Source organism: Kwoniella botswanensis, chromosome 2 (assembly GCF_036426115.1).
Source record: "Kwoniella botswanensis chromosome 2, complete sequence".
NCBI lineage: Eukaryota > Fungi > Basidiomycota > Tremellomycetes > Tremellales > Cryptococcaceae > Kwoniella > Kwoniella botswanensis.
Window position 1 is genome coordinate 2031997 of NC_088600.1, and position 17939 is coordinate 2049935.

General features: G+C 42.8%; 8 protein-coding genes across 8 annotated transcripts; 5 read left to right on the top strand and 3 right to left on the bottom strand.

Annotated features, from left to right (window-relative positions):
* Window positions 1–566: 566 nt before the first annotated feature.
* On the top strand, window positions 567–2322 carry L199_007661 (uncharacterized protein; the record flags this gene model as incomplete). Its single annotated transcript, XM_064893350.1, has 5 exons — window positions 567–646; window positions 724–1019; window positions 1133–1626; window positions 1719–2163; window positions 2222–2322. 5 exons carry the CDS (start codon window positions 567–569, stop codon window positions 2320–2322), a joined length of 1416 nt encoding a protein of 471 aa, XP_064749422.1.
* Window positions 2323–2936: 614 nt separating this feature from the next.
* Window positions 2937–5973, bottom strand: L199_007662 (serine/threonine-protein phosphatase 2B catalytic subunit A1; the record flags this gene model as incomplete). The annotated part of the gene is made up of 15 exons (XM_064893351.1): window positions 2937–3366; window positions 3448–3567; window positions 3635–3722; window positions 3781–3882; window positions 3933–4024; window positions 4086–4214; window positions 4267–4344; window positions 4413–4552; window positions 4633–4778; window positions 4835–4946; window positions 5006–5104; window positions 5172–5197; window positions 5262–5320; window positions 5390–5535; window positions 5830–5973. 15 exons carry the CDS (start codon window positions 5971–5973, stop codon window positions 2937–2939), a joined length of 1911 nt encoding a protein of 636 aa, XP_064749423.1.
* Window positions 5974–6479: 506 nt separating this feature from the next.
* Window positions 6480–7872, top strand: L199_007663 (uncharacterized protein; the record flags this gene model as incomplete). The annotated part of the gene is made up of 4 exons (XM_064893352.1): window positions 6480–6916; window positions 7031–7178; window positions 7253–7349; window positions 7415–7872. The coding sequence occupies 4 exons, from the start codon at window positions 6480–6482 to the stop codon at window positions 7870–7872; spliced, it is 1140 nt and encodes a 379-aa protein (XP_064749424.1).
* A 321-nt stretch (window positions 7873–8193) lies between these two features.
* On the top strand, window positions 8194–9837 carry L199_007664 (uncharacterized protein; the record flags this gene model as incomplete). Its single annotated transcript, XM_064893353.1, has 6 exons — window positions 8194–8369; window positions 8449–8691; window positions 8862–8970; window positions 9114–9263; window positions 9365–9526; window positions 9640–9837. 6 exons carry the CDS (start codon window positions 8194–8196, stop codon window positions 9835–9837), a joined length of 1038 nt encoding a protein of 345 aa, XP_064749425.1.
* A 125-nt stretch (window positions 9838–9962) lies between these two features.
* On the bottom strand, window positions 9963–11327 carry L199_007665 (uncharacterized protein; the record flags this gene model as incomplete). The annotated part of the gene is made up of 3 exons (XM_064893354.1): window positions 9963–10995; window positions 11080–11219; window positions 11289–11327. 3 exons carry the CDS (start codon window positions 11325–11327, stop codon window positions 9963–9965), a joined length of 1212 nt encoding a protein of 403 aa, XP_064749426.1.
* A 394-nt stretch (window positions 11328–11721) lies between these two features.
* On the top strand, window positions 11722–12458 carry L199_007666 (uncharacterized protein; the record flags this gene model as incomplete). Its single annotated transcript, XM_064893355.1, has 3 exons — window positions 11722–11823; window positions 11935–12063; window positions 12174–12458. The coding sequence occupies 3 exons, from the start codon at window positions 11722–11724 to the stop codon at window positions 12456–12458; spliced, it is 516 nt and encodes a 171-aa protein (XP_064749427.1).
* Window positions 12459–12864: 406 nt separating this feature from the next.
* Window positions 12865–14075, bottom strand: L199_007667 (histone H3; the record flags this gene model as incomplete). The annotated part of the gene is made up of 7 exons (XM_064893356.1): window positions 12865–12953; window positions 13048–13122; window positions 13192–13268; window positions 13334–13448; window positions 13514–13559; window positions 13983–13993; window positions 14072–14075. 7 exons carry the CDS (start codon window positions 14073–14075, stop codon window positions 12865–12867), a joined length of 417 nt encoding a protein of 138 aa, XP_064749428.1.
* Window positions 14076–15009: 934 nt separating this feature from the next.
* Window positions 15010–17752, top strand: L199_007668 (uncharacterized protein; the record flags this gene model as incomplete). Its single annotated transcript, XM_064893357.1, has 11 exons — window positions 15010–15086; window positions 15160–15247; window positions 15315–15421; window positions 15522–15630; window positions 15699–15777; window positions 15837–16245; window positions 16347–16737; window positions 16806–17289; window positions 17380–17439; window positions 17600–17625; window positions 17705–17752. The coding sequence occupies 11 exons, from the start codon at window positions 15010–15012 to the stop codon at window positions 17750–17752; spliced, it is 1878 nt and encodes a 625-aa protein (XP_064749429.1).
* Window positions 17753–17939: the final 187 nt, after the last annotated feature.

Consider the following 17939-nt stretch of genomic DNA (forward strand, 5'->3'; position numbering starts at 1 on the left):
TGACGTGGTGATTGTGTGAAGATGCAATATATAGTGTATCAAAGGAACCAACGGTGGTCCAGATCTACTCCGACCTTCTTTATTGTCTTGGCCTACGATACAGTTAACAAAGAGGAAATCACAGCGTTGAATGCTGTATACATGTATGTTGTATACAGATATCTCAACTTACACGCGTAGACCATGAATCCTCGAAGACTCGAATTCTCAAAATAACACAGCATACGAGGCCATCCCGGTCTAAATGACGTCTTGGTAAGGGTGCCTGGAGTCTGTAATGCCCATTACAAAAACAAACGGCCCCCGTGAATACAAACTTGGAACCAGGCTAATTGATAAAGATCGGGTAACCATAATGGAGTGAATAACCGGTTGCGATGTTTAGCTCGAGACGAAGAAAAGACGATACAATTCAGCGATTCGCATTCGACAGAAAGATTGTCAACAGTGCATCTCTGTATCTGCGATCTGTATGACTACCTGTTGAGCTGACTACTGAGATCCGCTCACCTGACTATACTATCACCCTCACTGGACCTTCGTACCGGTCGGACGATCTACCCACGATGGCTCCTCATCCTCACCCTCCTCTCACTCCTTTCGGATCCGCTCTGGCTGGAGCACTAGGTTCGGTATTTGCTAATGCGTGAGTGCAAGTCTGTCATCTCTACTACATCATAAAGTGGATCACCTCTTGCTGAGGTTTAACACCACATGTTACAGTGCTGTGTACCCACTAGACACTGTGAAAACTCGATTACAAGCAGAAGATGATGAATCAGATGACGAAGGTAACGGCGACCCTCCCGAACAGGATCTACCTCTGTCAACAGGAAAACACGATTCGAAGAGTCCGAGAAACAAGGTAAATCAACAGGTAGTAGCGATAAGAAGATACGTGAACAAGAAGTTGAAATCATGGGGGATGTTGATGATGCTATTGAGGATATTAAAGGACGAAGGTATATCAGGTGCTTTCCATGGTTTTGGAGCTAGTATGATTGGGACTTTTTCTCAGCGTGAGTAATTGTTCATCGCTCATTCATAAAAATTGAGGGCTCTTTCCACACTGACTGGCTTGCTTGACCTTGGGAGAGCTGTATAGAGAGCTGACACATGAATGATATGGTAGAATTCGCCTATTTCTTCTTTCACACCCTCCTTCGAACATCCTACATCCGTCGACTCTCTACGTCCCCAACCAAAGGTCCTCAACAAGCCTTGGTATCATTATCAACCTCGGCGGAACTGTTATTGGGGGCATTAGCAGGTGGATTAGCCCAAATCTTCACTATTCCCGTACAGGTCATAGCTACAAGACAACAATTATGGAGACCTCCTCATCAAGAATCCAAAACACACGGGAATGTGGATTCACCAAGTTTGATGGAGACTGCTCAAGAGATCATATCTGAAAATGGTATCACGGGACTATGGACAGGGTTGAAACCCGGTTTGGTACTTACTGTCAATCCAGCTATAACCTATGGTGTATTCGAGAGATTGAAGACATATAGATTAAGCCAGAAACCCCAAGGCGGAGGAAAGCTGGGTGTAGGGGAATCATTCTGGTTGGGCGTTACTAGTAAGATGTTAGCTACGGTGGTTACGTATCCTTATATCTTTGTGAGTGCAACAACATAACAATTGTGATATCGAGCAGCTTTCAACTGGATCTGGAATATTGTGGTAGCTGACGAAAAGTAACATGTCTATAGGCAAAAGTACGATTGCAAGCTAAAGCTACTCCTGAAGAAATACAATATGATGCGGAACATCCTTCTCAATCAAGTACCAAGTCTCTGAACACATCACAATCGGCATTAGGTTTGAATACCGATAGCGATAGCCAAGTGAAACCGACTCGTGAAGGAGAAGCACAAGAGGAAGAGAAACATACTGAGGGAACACCTAATCCAACTCCATCGTACGCATCAGTAGCTTCTGCTCCACCATCATTCGGATCAGCTACCGTCGACTTACCAAAATCACAAGATCCCAATGTACAGAGACCAGGTTTGACTGAAAGGAAACATAGTCATAAATACCATCATCATCATAAACATGCTTTATCCCTACTCCAATCGGTATATAGGGAACATGGGTTGAAAGGTTGGTATAAAGGTTTAGGTGCACAGATCGTTAAGGCTGTCTTATGTCAAGGTGAGTTATAAGTATTTTACATAAAATGCAGCTACCTTACTGATCTATTTGTCAATAGGTATATTGTTCGTCTCTAAAGATCAATTCGAATCTTATACATGGTTGTTAATCGTTTTCTTAACCAATTTGAGGAAAAGATTGGTATCATCTCCTGTTTAACTCTAATTCGATTCAGTTTGATTGACCGTACGGGAGGATCAGGATTCTTAGCGATCACTAAAATAAATACCGTACCCACCGTTTTGTATCCTCTCGATCTTTTCTTCTGTCCTTCCAGTATCAAGTAATTGATTAGTCTCCACAAGTATATATGAATCGTCAATTTCTGGATTTACTCATATGTGTAAATCTAGTCAAACTCCATTCGGTTCCAGTCCATTCTCAGATGATGAAATCATATCTCGACAGAATTCAGGTTCGATCATCCAGATCCAGATCAAGGAGAGAGGATGAACGTTATGATCCACATCCCACATACCGTGAATTATTACTTATGCATGTTTTCGAGAAAGATCTGAACATTACTACAAAGCTAAACGAAAAGAAACTAAAAAGGGTATAATGTATACACACACTTGATCTGAAATAAAAGGAAAAGACTCATCACCGGTTCATATTGTCTAATCTATGTGATTTCTTTGACAGGCAAATACAGTGTTTATCATTAATTCCACCTCATGACTTAATTACCTTAACCATCATAATCATGTCTTTTTCTGGGTCAATGAATCCCAAGAAATTATATTTTCAATATCCAGCTCGAAGCTTAGAATCTACTCCTTACCTCTGCTAGGTGTGGTAGGACTAGCGATAACTTCTGCTAATCTCTCCAACTGTCCATCACCATTCGCATCCTTGCCATCGACCACGTCCCTAATGAGGTGCATGGTATTCTCAAGTGATCTTCGTCGATTAGATGGAGAAGTCTTGGTAGTTCCGAGAGAAGTCTGTCTTGAATGTCCCCTTCTCCAAGTCATTCCTCCGACAATTCCAGTACCAGGTGAAGAGGGTGTACCGGGGGTGCCAGGTGACTGAGGGGACATAGGCGATGGTGTGCCGGGAGTTACACCGTGAGTATCTAATATAGGTGAAGAAGGCTCATCGGGTGTATGTGGGGTCGTACCACTTGGCGAAGCGGGGTTTTCTTCATCGGGATCAATGATGTCGGGTGGTAATCTCTCATTTTCAATATCACTCTTTCGTCTAAACAAGTCACAAGAACAAGACATCAGCGATCCGCTAGCGATTCACCTGACAAATACGCTTTAATCAAGAGCAACTCACGCATCCTCAAATCCTTGGATAGCTTCCTTGATACCCTCAGCTCCAGAAGCGAGCATACCAGCAGGTAGAGCATTAGAGCCAGAGATGGATTTGAGTTCGGATACCCTCTCTGATTCCTCTCTGCAATCATATAAGTGAACATCAGCTTGAGCCATAACTCCCGACATGGCAGACATGGTGAACTGACCGTAGCAAGGCAAACACTCGAGACATTCGTCCAACAGCCAAAATCTTGTTCTTGATGATCTGTCGTCGTTCCGCTGAGACGTCTTCGACTAAAGTATGCAATTGTCAGCTTGACTTCTTCAGCAGAACCACGATCTTTGAACTGACCCTCTGGTGTTTCTGGGGTGATAGCCATTGGAGTCTCTTCTTCCTCCTCTTCCAATTCCTCCTTGGTGCAACAGTTGAGTATAGCTATGAGCATATCGGTGACTAGTGAAGGTGTCAGCTAAGTTACCGGAGACGATTAACCATCAGCTCACTCTTTTCTCCAACGAATGGCAAACTCCATGTGAATACGTCCATAAAGTTTGGTAACCAATATGGATGAGGGGTGCAATTGAACTGTCGAATGCTGATTGAAAACGATGTATCAGCTGTGCTGTCATTAAGCGAGTAAGAGAAACCCAGCCTACTTCATCACATTCGATTCATATTTTAATACCGCAGCTTTATTAGAGTAGACATCGAGATAGTTTGGAGCAGAGAAGATAGTCATGACAGATGGGAAACCAGTTGTTTTTGTTTTTCGATACATTCGATATCTGACAGGACTTGTATGAGCTCATATTCAATCTACTAAACATGCGAACTCACCCCGCATCTTGAGCTTCATGAGCACGGATGATAGACAAAAGATTATTCCTCTCTAAGAATTGACAAGCTGCGTTATACCTGTGAATGCAAAAGCGAATATATTAGCTACTTACTAATGCGGCAATCACTAGGTGAAGCTAACTCACGTGAAGAAATAACTACATCCTCTAACGTGGTTATGCACGAAAGTGTCATTTGTCTTTTCCGAACCGAAATCTTCCAAGGGATCTGCCCATAAGATGTCACACATCAATCCGGAAGTAGGTGGTTCTCTAAATCGGTTGATCTGAGATATCAACATGTTAGCTTTAAAGTCACCAGTGATAGAGCGGGGATTTCAGAAGCTAATATTGTGATGATACTCACAGCTCTCAAATCATCCAGAGTGTGTAATTCAGGAGACAGGCCACCGTGAATACAAAGGAACTGCTTGTTCATGATAGCTGCCAGAGGTAGGTTGCAGAAGCTTTCCATACACGCGTTATAGACTGTTTCCGAGTATTTGTGTTTGCCTAAGATAAATCGAGCGGTCAACTGTGTTCACCTGTTGTCGGGGATGACAGCTCACATTCGAGTTTGAAGGTGAAGTAATCTGTCAAATGTCTACACTCGTGATTACCTCGGAGAAGGAAAAGAGTATCCGGGTACCACATCTTCAACGACCATAGGTAGAGCACACACTACGTAAGGCTCAGAGATAAGCTTGAGATCGAAGATTCGAATTTGTAAACTAGCTTACTTCTATAGAAAAGTACCCTCGATCCACATAATCACCCAAGAATAGATAACGTGTCTCAGCGGGATTACCTCCCACTTCGAAGAGCTTCATGAGATCGTACTGAAAGACATCAATCATGTCAGCTAGCGATTCATTCATGATGGAAAATGAGAACGGGAGAGCTTACATATTGACCATGGATATCACCACAGACTGACAAGTGCTTTAATCAGCTTTCCCACTGATACTGTCCAAGTACACAATAGAGCTAACTCACCAGTGATCGGAGCATCGACTTCCAATAAATTAGGTTCATTCCTCAAAATCTCTCCACCTCTATCACACAAATCGTCGCAATGAGCTTCATGATCTCTAGTATGTCGAAAGCTGGAAACAATAGCTCACTTCTCAAGAATATACAAAGCCTGTTCTTCTGTCAATCTTCCTTCTCTGTAAAAATGATTTTTCAAAAAAGCGATATCTGGTTTACTCTTATCTGTTTTCGAAAAGAACTGTTCTTCTGTAGGCAGATACATCGCTGGGGCTTGCACCTATATCATCATGCGTATTAGCTACGAGGTCAACGGTATCTCGACGACCGAATGGAGGAAAAGTCGTGTGACGGAGTAATAATGCGGGTATGATTGGATTAGGATGGTGCGTTGTACATCTCTCCTCAATATCGATCAATCAAAGAAAAGCAGACAAATTGTCCTCGTACAACACACCCCAGTGAGATGATCCCATAACACTTCCACACTGATCAAGTTTAGATTCTACACGCCGCCAACCCCGATCTACTTTATGGTCGCCACTCTCCACACTTTGACGAACTATAAACTCACATCTTTGACGACTCTCTCTGTCGTACTGACCACATCTCCATTCTCCAGCTGATGTTGAGTGAAATCGATTTCCGGTATCACCACGTTGGATCGATTGGTGATGGCCGCCATGGCATTGGCAGTCTGAGTTGCTGGGGAGGTCATGGCGTGGTTACACCGTGGAGCGGATCGAACGACCAATTGGAATAGCTTTAAATCGAATATGGATTGATTAATGGAGATAGAATAGTGATGGACGACCTGTTGATGATCTGACCTGCAGTATATGTATATATGTACGATGGTCCGGTATGAATTATAAGATGAATGAAAAGCTGAGATGGGCAGTCAGAGTATGAGTGTGAGCTGTGGTGAATGAATTGGTCGTGTAATTATAGGATTAGCTCTCTGAACTTAGTTATGACACGGTGACACAGACTCAAAAGAGTGGGGCCCAGGGGGTGATCAAAACCATCTGACGCGCCTCACTGGAAGATGACGACATAACTCCGCATATCACCGAGGTACCATGGCTAGCTTGCAGTCGAACGCAATGCATGCATGGCATGAAGGGATGATGAACATGAACCTGATGTAGAAGCACTTAGACTATACTCACCCAAGATACAGACAACCCTACACCAAAGACCAGCTCACACCCACTTACCACGATGCCAACAGTAGAAGACTACTTTGACGATGATACCGATATCCCCCTCCCTTCCTCATCCAAACCAAGGGCATTGCCCGACACAGGTATGCGAGGAGCGTTGTTAGAGGAGATATCAGGTGATGAGGATGATATGGATTTCAGTAAACTGGCTGAACAGTCAAGAGGGATATTCGGTGAAGGTGCCAACGCCCCTCCCCCTCCTTCTGGTGGAGGGAACGGAAAGGGGAAATTGGTAGAGAGATCACAGGATAATGAATTGAGACCATCTGGTTCGGGGTCGGGACAAGGTGGACCGAATATCAATCCGAATACGCCAATGGGAGGATTCATGGGTGATATGATGCGTTTACAGGCTGCAGAAGATGAGAGGCTGGAGAGGTTGAGAAAACAATTTGGGACTGCCAATGTAGCTAAAGATCCTTCGGTGTATAAAGGGTAAGTTAGACATACATCTTCACACCATTATGTCTTTTATGCTTCACCCACCTACTAGAAACATATCACTTCAAATGAAGCTCGCAGAGTCAGCTAACAAGATCCCTTGTGTAGTTGGAACACAGTCTACCCTCTGTATTTCGATGCGAAAGTATCCATCAACGACGGTAGAAGGGTACCTCGATCAAGTTCGTTGTGGTGGCCTCAGGCGACTCATATCGCTCAGGCATGTAGAGTATTGGGGTTGCCCAGTGTTCTTGAGGTGAGTTCAATACCGGAGAATATCTCATAGTATATTGAACGAACGCAATTTACTGACTTGTTTGTTGATCTCAGCCCGATAGGTGTCATCCGGCAGATTGGGAAAACCCAGGTAGAGTGAAAGTCCAAATAATTCGAGATGGGAAATTCTTAAACCCCATTATCAAAAATCGTCAGTCTATCCATCTCACACAAAGGAATAAAACACATTTAGCTGACTCATTGCGGAGCATGTAGGAACTGAATTGTATAAACACTTATCTGATCAAATCCGACAACGTAACCCATCTATAATATTCGACCCTTCTACAGCACCTTCCAAGCGATCTTATAAACCCTCTACCAAACAGTCATCATCGTCCAAGACAGCAACGGAAAAAGGAAGGGGGAAAAAGAAAAACCAAGGCAAGGGCAAGGGTAAACAAGATGTTCAGAAGAAGATCATACCTCTACCTAAATTACCTACGAAACCACCTTTGGCACCTCAACCCATACCTGTCCTCGATGATAGATTACCATTGCATTCACCTGTCGTACCTGCTGGTGTGGCCGTAGCTGCGATCAAGAGGGATAGGGATAATGAGAAAGAGGCGAAGAAGAAGGGATTGAGCCTTGGTGGGTCCGAGGAAGGTGCGAGTGGACAGAAGGAGAAGATGCCTAAGATGAAGAGGGTTGTAGTGAGGGGTAAGCGATAAAACCATATCCGATGGTATCATGGCTGCCTGCTGTATCATGTATATATATATATGTATATATATATGCATACAGTTCCCATACGAATTATGGGGTATACAGATATCGCCCATATCAGCTCAGATCAGATAATGATCACCGTGGGAAAGCAAACCACGTACCTGGGGTGTCCTCAACTTGACCCGATGACGCTCACAACCAAAAAGTTGGAAACCCATCAACCTGCATTCCTCTTTCTTCGTTCTTTCAATATTATTCTATGCCTTCTGTTTCCTGATTTCTATATACACCTGATACACTGGCTCAGCAAGCTGACGTCTAGAATGCCATCTCTCCCACCTCCCCAGACTCCCGCGCCAGCATCTTTCCCCAGTACTTCCACCAACCCCAACCCTCAGTATTCAATCAACAAAACACCCAATGTACATACCATCAAGATAGGCCAATGGAAGATTGAAACAATTAAGAAACCTATATTGAATGGTAAAGAGATCGATGTGTAAGTCATCATCTTCTACTCAGCTACCAGTATTTTGTCACAAAATCAGCTGATATTGTTCATTTTGTTTGGGGTGTAGAGCAGAAAAATCCTTGAATCTTCCTTTACCAGAGATGACCTTCGGTAACAATTCTCTGCGTTTATCATACTCCCCTTCCTCTTCCTCTTCTTCATCATCAACATCGAATGACAAAGATGAGAACGGTGTTCAGTTGAGATTCGATAGTATAGAAGCTTTATCTGGAGTAGCGACTGGTGAAGGATGGGAAGAAAGAGTAGGTGGGGGTGTTAAAGTCAGTATGGCCGAGAAATGGAGTTCAAAGTGAGTCAAGATTCTGTTCTGCTCTTCTAACACATGAAGTAATACCAATCGGTACATACTTTCCTCATTCATAAGATTACATGACCGCTGTACCTATAGATGAGGACTATCATCTTCAAATGCAAACTGTGAAAGGTTCTATAGCTGAGCGAGCTTATTACTTGTACCAGATCATCATCAAATTCCTTTTCAGGTGATTCACCAATACCTACCAAACCTGTCAAACCTCACGATTGGACATTTTCGACCTGTTATTCAGGATCTGTGTCAGGTCCATCGGTGAGTACTCATCCATCCTTTTACTATTACTCTGTCTATATCTATATCTCGAACCCACCAGTCAGATGGATCATGACTTAGTATCAATCTATATGACGAAAGACAGGATCCGTAAAATGCTAACTTGCTTGTCCCTCTCGTAGTCATTCAAACCTTCCCCTACCCATTCCTTACCTCTCCCATTACTAGCCAGACAAGATCCGATACTGGACAGGATACTGTTCTACGATGACGTACCACTATTTGAGGATGAATTACACGATAATGGTGAATCGATATTGAACGTTAGGATAGTGAGTTTATCTATATCCAAATCCATATCCATTTCCGTCTCTATACCTTGTTTCCATACCAACTGTGATATATCTTACGACCTGCTGATAATGACAATTAGCGAGTGATGCCTCATTCATTCTTCATCCTCTCGAGGCTATTCCTACGTGTTGACAACGTCTTATTCCGTATACACGACGTCAGGGTGTATCATGCGTTCGGGAGCGATGAGATTGTAAGGGAGGTAACGGGGATGGAAGTTGGGTATGATCAGGTGAAGAGGGTGAGTTGGTTAATATCTGCATGATGAATTACCAACCCATTCCAGACAAACATCTCAAAGGCGTGGGTGGTTATCATTACACTTGAAGCTAATCCTGTCTACGAATATTGTAGCATCTCGAAAAACCTTCTGATCTCTCACCTTTGACAGATCCAAATTGGGTATATCAAAAGATGTTATCCCTTCCTTCAGCACCCAGTCAGAATGGAAGACCATGGCCTGGATTAGGGAAGAGAGTGGAAATGTTGAGATTACCTATTTCGGATGAGTTGGGAGGTATCAAAGATGGTTTGGCAAGGGTGAGGTTATAATGTACCGCCGTGTCCTTCCAAATTAGTGTCAAGCCCTAATAATTGGCATCAATTATTCATACCTGTTGTGTATTTACGATACAAGGCAATGTCATTGGATGATTATCATATATCAATCGCAAACCTCATCCGTACAACTCATCCAAACCAATTTTCAAAGCTTTTATCTCCCCAAAGGAAGTCTTACAACATCCACCAACAATCACTCCTCCCCACGTGTATTGACCACCATCGTTCTTGTCTTTTTCTAACTCACGTACAACTTCCAATACGCCTTTTGACCATTCCATAGCATTTCCGGGTGAGTCTAAAGGGGCAGACCAAGTTTTAGTGTGTACATCATATACCTGTCCTCCATCAGGATACAATACAAACACAGGCTGTTCCTGTTTGGCCATTCGAATCTTTCTGAGGTGTTTGGTGAATTGCGAGGATAGTTGAGGGACGTATAAAGGGTTAGTACAATTTATGCCTATCCCATCTGGTATTTCCTCGTCTTCATGAGGATCTAACAGTGTATGTAAAAAGTTATCGATCGATATGTTTTTGCCTTCTGGGGTAAGTTGTGGATGTTGACCATCGGGGAATGGACAAGTTATGCAGAATTTCTTTTTATACCATTGTTTTTCGGTTCCATCGCCATGTCCATGGGTATACTTGTTACGAGCAATTTCGTTCAAAGTTTTCATACACCTTCGAATAGCTTTGATCTCATACAGTAAAGGTATAGTTTCAAAGGCGATCCAATCGATCTTCTTCCATACCTTCCCTTCGTCATCATCTAAAAGACAGATTAATTTATCTAAATGGAATTGTGTTAAATGATGTATAGCATTCTCTTCTTGGGCTTTACCTTCTTCCGTATTTGAAAAATAGTTAACCTTGTCTGTCTTCGTTCCTCCTGAATCCAAAGGATCGTTAGGACCATAAGGTGGTGGGTATATACCTGAGTATTCTGCACCAGGTTTCAACGTTGATCCGTATGGCCCACAGGAAAATACCACTCCTGGTTCATTGTGGAACGAGTCATGTACTAGATTGACGGAGGAACGAATTATAGAAGAAGAAGAAGATCGTCCTTTATGCTCTTCTGAAGAGTTGGTAGTGGATGATGAAGACGAGAGGTATGATTGTAAGTTGGCAGGTGTCAATTGATATCTAAACAAATTGAAATTGAAGATCAGCATTTGACGTTAGACATATAATATCATATCAGAGAAGAAAAGAGAGTGTAGCACTCACGTGCAAGTTTCCACCAAATCCGCACCAGCTTTGACATATCCTTTGTGTATATCTTGCATAGCACTCGGATTCGTATGGAGTAACTCTGATCCCCATAAGTCGGAAGATACAGAATGACCCAACGATTCGAGGGTCGTCCCCTAGAGTACGCAGGACGAAGAGGGAACATGAGGCGAGATACCTGGAAACGAATGAGAAGTGAGACTTACCATCCCACCGTCAAGTATCTGTATCCTTTCTCTGCCCATTTTCGAAAGTCTGTCTTTCTAATTCCAAGCCTGATTGGACGCTGTTAGATCGCCTTGGCCGAAGCTCTTGTTATACATATGCAACATTGTATGAGTAAGATTGATGAGAGTTGATCTCCCATTCTTCGTGTTGTGAGGTGTAAGGTGAAGGTGGGTCACCTCCACTTTGTACTAACCTGACCCGGAATGTGTTTTCGTTTTTATTCTGTTGCTCACTCAACCTGGTTTATCGCTATCTTCAACCTATCTAGTTCTACACTCAAGGCCAGTCGATAACATCGAAACGCTCTCATCTCGAAACTCCATCAAAAAGAACAGGAGACCAAAAACAAAACCAAAAAAAAAAAGCAGAAGAAGGAGTGACACATCGAACTGAAGCTTTTACAGTCGGAACATGTCTTCTCCAGCTATCGAGACAGCCTCGATATCCGATGGCCTGGAACTCGAATCATTAGATTCAGAGAGCTTATTCCAAGCATTGACGAATGTAGAGAAGGTGAGTCAACAACCATCTTTGATGAAAAGCGTGTTATCTTGCATTATCAAACTTGGACGAGACATTTCACTCGAGTCACTGATTACTGACAGATGTACTTATCCCACCTAGGCTATACCTGAATTACTATCCTCTATCAAACCAATTTTATCCCATCTGACGACTCAGGAAGGAAGGGATGAAGAGAATAGTGGTATGATGGCTAGAGAAGGTGTAGAACGATATTTGAATTTCTTAGACGTGAGTGACTGTTTTTTATCTGTCTACGGACAAAACAAACAAACACACAAGATGAAGTCCATGTCAAGTTGAAGAGACTGGTAACTCATTTTGGTTTATGATCAATGTAGAAAATCCAATTCATCTTACGTCAAACAGTCTATTACCTCCATGCCACCAAGATTTCCTCTAGTGTATTGATACCTCCCAAAGTGGATAATATACCTACACCATTCGCTACTTCCTTACCCCAACCGCAATCTCAAAATCAAGGAGAACAGGAACAGGTCGAATTGGGATTGTACGCTAGTAGGATCGAAAGTAAGGTATTGGACGATATGTTAAACGCTCTAAAAGCTATAAAAGAGCAGAAGCAGGAGCAGCAGGGGAATATGGATATCTCTTCAAGTGGATGATAAGTATATTCTGTGAACATTGTTTATATGTTGTACATTTTATATTGTATGTATATTATCTAGATGAAATCATCATAGTGCTATGTCATATCAAGTCCCTACCTAGCTGCAGAATCGAAAATATTTCGCTGAAACGATGATCAATGACTTGCTTGATGCGACAACGATAAAGAATAACACGATACATCACATCTCGGCTTTTTCTCATACAATTAACATATATATATATCAATTCAATGTATATATTCTGTATAGCTCGAGGAAAGAAAGGATTTGAATATATTTATATAACATATAAAAACAGCGAAAAACGAAGTAACATAAAAGATGGGGTGTCTCTCGGAAGAAAAAGGCAACGTTAGAGAAAAAAATGGAAGTCACATAGTGAGGACTATGCTTAGACCACTTAAGATCTCTCTCCTCGGAGTCTTCGGGCGAGTTGAAGATCCTTGGGTTGTATGGTTACTCGTTTGGCGTGGATGGCAGCGAGGTTAGCTGTGTAGTGAGGCGTAAGTCAGCATCGTATACTGTATATTCTACGTTTGCACAGGAGGATATCAAGTGGGAATTATTGGAAATTATAACTTACTGTCTTCGAAAAGGGAGACGAGGTAAGCCTCGGAAGCTTCTTGGAGAGCACCGATAGCAGAAGATTGGAATCGAACTGGTAGTTGTACAAATATATTAGCTTGTTAGTCCATCAAAGAGAGAAGAATGTTCCAGCTAAACCCACGATCAGTCTTAAAATCTTGAGCAATCTCTCTAACAAGTCTTTGGAAAGGGAGTTTTCTGATCAAGAGTTCAGTGGACCTATTGCACGCATGCACACATGTCAGCACCTTCTCAATACACGTTAGAGGATGAGGTAAACGTACTTTTGGTATCTTCTGATTTCTCTAAGAGCGACGGTACCAGGTCTGTATCTGTGAGGTTTCTTGACTCCTCCGGAAACTTGAGAAGGGGCTTGCTTTCTAGCGGCCTTGGTGGCGACTGTTCGTTCACATACGTCAGCGTCTGTCAAGTGCACAACAGAGGAAGAGGAAGAGAAAACATACGTTGTTTTCGGGGAGCTTTACCACCGGTGGATTTTCTAGCGGTTTGCTGTGAATAAGAGATAGGTTAGTTGATGATTGCATGGTATGAAGAATTGAGCAAGAGAGGGAGAGGGAAGAATGGGTGATTTGGTATAGTGGGGTATGTATGTGGTTGATGATGAGTAAAGATGTATGGTGGAGAAGGATGTATGTTGGTGGAAGTAAACATAGTCATCGGGTGGCGAACACCAAGTCGTATCATCCAAGCATGGTTCGTCTCATGCATCATGCCCCCCATGCACACTGATCGAGATATGCATGAGAAGGTATGTGATGACGATGAGACGATGAAGGATGATGACAAGCAAGGGTAGTAGGATGATCCGCCAACTTCCGATTATTGCGTATGGTGAAGTGTATGCATGGGTATAGATGTTGATCTTCCTTCTTCCTTCCTCTTCCTCTCGAGATTGCAAACCATTTTACTCACTTTGGTTCGAGCTATATGCATGCATCCATACTCTCATTAGCATCCCATCCTTCTTCTCCATGCATGCATACCAAGAAGGGAGGACTTACCCATTGTTGATGTATGCTAATCGAGGTTGAAAGTCGGTTAGTATTGATGTGCAGTGGAATGTAAGTGAAGAGATAAAAGGTGAAAGAATGATGGTGTTAGTTGTTGCGGGAAGAGAGAGGGGGGATTTTATGTATCTCTTCTCAGGTGTGTTGGGTATATGTGTCGTCTCGTTTTCGCAAGGGTGGGTCAACAAAGGTGGTTTCGTGGTTTATTGGGGTTGACGCAACCCCTCCTCTCTGAGTCGCGCCGTGATGGAACAGGTCAGATCAATCCCGAGTATGTACGGTAGGAGATGATGTGATCGGTGTTACGGTGTTATAGCAGTTCCCATAACTGGTTGATGTGCCATGCATCTGCGAGTTGTGATTTTGTATATGAGTGCAAATATTTTGATGTGCCGCGCCAAGGATGGAAAGAAGGGGTATGTTTGGGATGGTTGAGTATAGCCGGATAGGAATGTTTTTCACAAGATGGATTAGGATGATCATCGTTGTTCCTCCATAACTCTCGAGGCCCCTTTGATATAGAAGAGCTGAAGGTACGAGTGGGTAGCTGGCATTTCTGTCTATTAATCAAGACAAGCTATGTACCTCAAAGACATCTGATGTATGAAATATGGACAAGACGCTCCTCAACTTCTGTCGAGAAAGGTATGTCTAGACATGCCACCCGCTACCACGTGGCAAGATGATCGACTTTGTCAAGGTGCCACGTTGAACGGAACGGTGACGTAGGAAAATAACCCTATTCGGTGTACTGACCCAGTAGATGAATGATAACACACAGCCCAACGCCATACCTCATACCTCACATCTCAGTATAGCATAGCATTCCTCGGATCGAGTGGCTACTTATATATCTCCAGCCATCACCTCTCACCTCTCACAAGACACCTATACCAAGCACATAACCTACGCCTGATAACCTACACTCCAAGATGCAAGCGATAAAGCTAGGAAAGAAATATCCCGACCTGAAACAAGACGAGATATTCGAACTGATCAGCAAATTCAAGTGAGCCAAGTTCTTCAACTGAACATTGGCCCATCAACTAAGGAGGTAGCTGTAGCTGACTTTGATTGTATAGTCAAATCGACGTGGATGATAAAGGTAGTGTAGATAAGGCAACTGTGATCTCGGCATTACAGTCCAGTGGAGAAGCGGATTATGATTCGGTAAGTTGCTCCATACACCACTTACAATTCCCGTTGGGCTTGTCGCTAATGTCCTGGCTCGATGTAGGCTCGAGAAACACTCAAACATGTCAGTATTGATTCTTCAGGCAGAGTAGAATTGGAAGATTGGGTTCAGTTACATTCGTTGTTGAGGCAAGCGAAGAACGCACCTGTGTAAGTAGACTAAGCATTTATCATCAGTCGCAAAGCTTTGAAGCAGACAACGCTCGCGAATCTCTATGCTGATATTTGAACAAATTCAACTCTCATCCAGCCTCGAGACGAGCAAAGGAAGAATTTCAGTCAAGGGTACAGCCGGTACGAACGCTTCGCACACTATCAACGAAGATGAGAGACGGTCATTCACGGATCATATCAATGGGGTGAGTGGATTACATTATTCAGGGGTCCCTACGTGGTTCCCTGTAGCTGACTAAGCGATTTATCTTAGGTTCTTGCCGGAGACAAGGATATAGGACATCTCTTACCTATTCCAACAGAAACCATGCAGTTGTTCGACGAAGTGAAAGGTCAGCTATACCGTCCCGTACTCCTATTAGATACTGACACAGCTGGTTGTCCAATATAGATGGTTTGATACTTTGTAAACTCATCAACGACTCCGTCCCCGAAACAATCGACGAACGAGTTTTGAACAAACCGTCAGGTGGCAAAGGTGGTAAACCAAGAGCTCTCAATGCATTCCAAATTACAGAAAACAACAATATCGTCATTACCTCTGCTAAAGGTATTGGATGTTCGGTAGTTAACATTGGTCCTGAAGATATATCCGAAGGAAGAGAACATTTGATCTTGGGATTGATCTGGCAAGTGATAAGAAGAGGTTTATTATCCAAGATTGACATCAAGATCCACCCTGAGTTATATAGATTATTAGATGATGGTGAGACTATGGAGGAGTTCTTGAGATTACCACCTGATCAGATTCTGTTGAGGTGGTTCAACTATCATTTGAAGGCCGCTAATTGGGGACGACGGTGAGTTTTATCTACAAGGAATCTACTTCATCAGTACTAGAGAGAAGTCACACGTAAAGACTTGCTTATATTTCTCATACTGATATATCCGGTAAATATAGGGTCGAGAACTTCTCAAGAGATGTATCAGACGGAGAGAACTATACTGTCCTTCTCAACCAGCTCAAACCCGATGAATGTTCCAGGTCACCCTTACAGACTCGAGACTTACACCAGAGAGCCGAAGAAGTACTACAAAACGCCGATAAAATCGGATGTAGAAGATTCTTGACTGCCAACTCGCTTGTATCTGGGAACCCTAAATTGAACTTAGCTTTCGTTGCCAACTTGTTCAATACTTGGCCTGGCTTGGCTCCTCTGGAAGAGACCGAGGCTCCTCCACCTGTGGAAGACTTCGATGCGGAAGGAGAGAGGGAAGCGAGGGTGTTTACACTTTGGTTGAACTCGTTGGATGTGGATCCGGGTGTATATAACTTGTTTGAGGATCTGAAGGTGGGTAGTCATGGTTTCATTTCAATCTCTTAAGGATCTTTACTGATCCCATTACTTGTCTTTGATAGGACGGCAATGTGCTCTTACAAGGATTCGACAAGGTGATACCCGGTTCAGTCATCTGGCGAAGAGTTTCAAAACCTAAAGAAGGTCAAGAATTATCTCGATTCAAAGCTGTTGAAAATACAAATTACGCTGTTGACTTGGCTAAATCCAATGGGATGCATATCGTTGGAATCCAAGGATCGGATATTGTCGATGGAACGCGAACTTTGGTTTTAGGATTGGTATGGCAATTGATGAGATTATCAATCAACCAAACTTTAGCAAGTATATCGAAGAATGGAAAGGGAGTGACCGATCAGGATATGGTCAAATGGGCGAATGAAACGGTGAAAAAGGGAGGGAAGACTTCGACGATGAGATCATTCAAAGATCCTTCGTTATCTAATGCAATCTTCTTCCTGGATTTGTTGAACGGAGTTAAACCTGGTATAGTGGATTACAGTTTGGTTACTGATGGAAGGGATGAAGAGGAGAAGAGAATGAATGGTGAGTTGATATTCACATGTCGTATGACAAGGGATGAACAAAGATGACACATTAAACTTGAGTACTGATGCATAATATGGTTTTCTTCAGCTAAACTAGCCATTTCTATCGCGCGAAAGATGGGAGCTTTGATCTTCCTCGTTCCAGAAGGTTAGTAACTGTTTTTTTCTTTCTTTCTCTTGGCACTTGACCGGGTCAACGCACTACTAAGGACATTCGATGTCTTGTCGGGTTCGATTGGCTTTTTCTCTCGATGTTGCGTCATCATCAGGAACTGAAGACTAACTTTGTTCTTTTTTCTCTCTTTTAGATATCGTCGATGTTAGACCAAGACTTGTGAGTTGACTTTACATACTTCCGATATAGGAATGTAGCCCTTTTGCTGATGGAACTTTGTTTGCGTCGGTACGATTAGATCCTTACGTTCGTGGGAGCTTTGTGGTCCGCTTCGTTATCTCAATAACCCGTTGATGGACATCGATCGAAGGGAGAATCGCTCGTGAAAGGGCTACGATGTGAGCGATAAGGTCAATAATTGGTATGGTGGGCATGGCGAAGGAAGGGAGAGATGTAAAAAGAGAGAACAAGTGAATAGTGAAGATTGTTTTTAAGCTTGTTAATGATATATTTCGGAATTTGATTGGATTTTC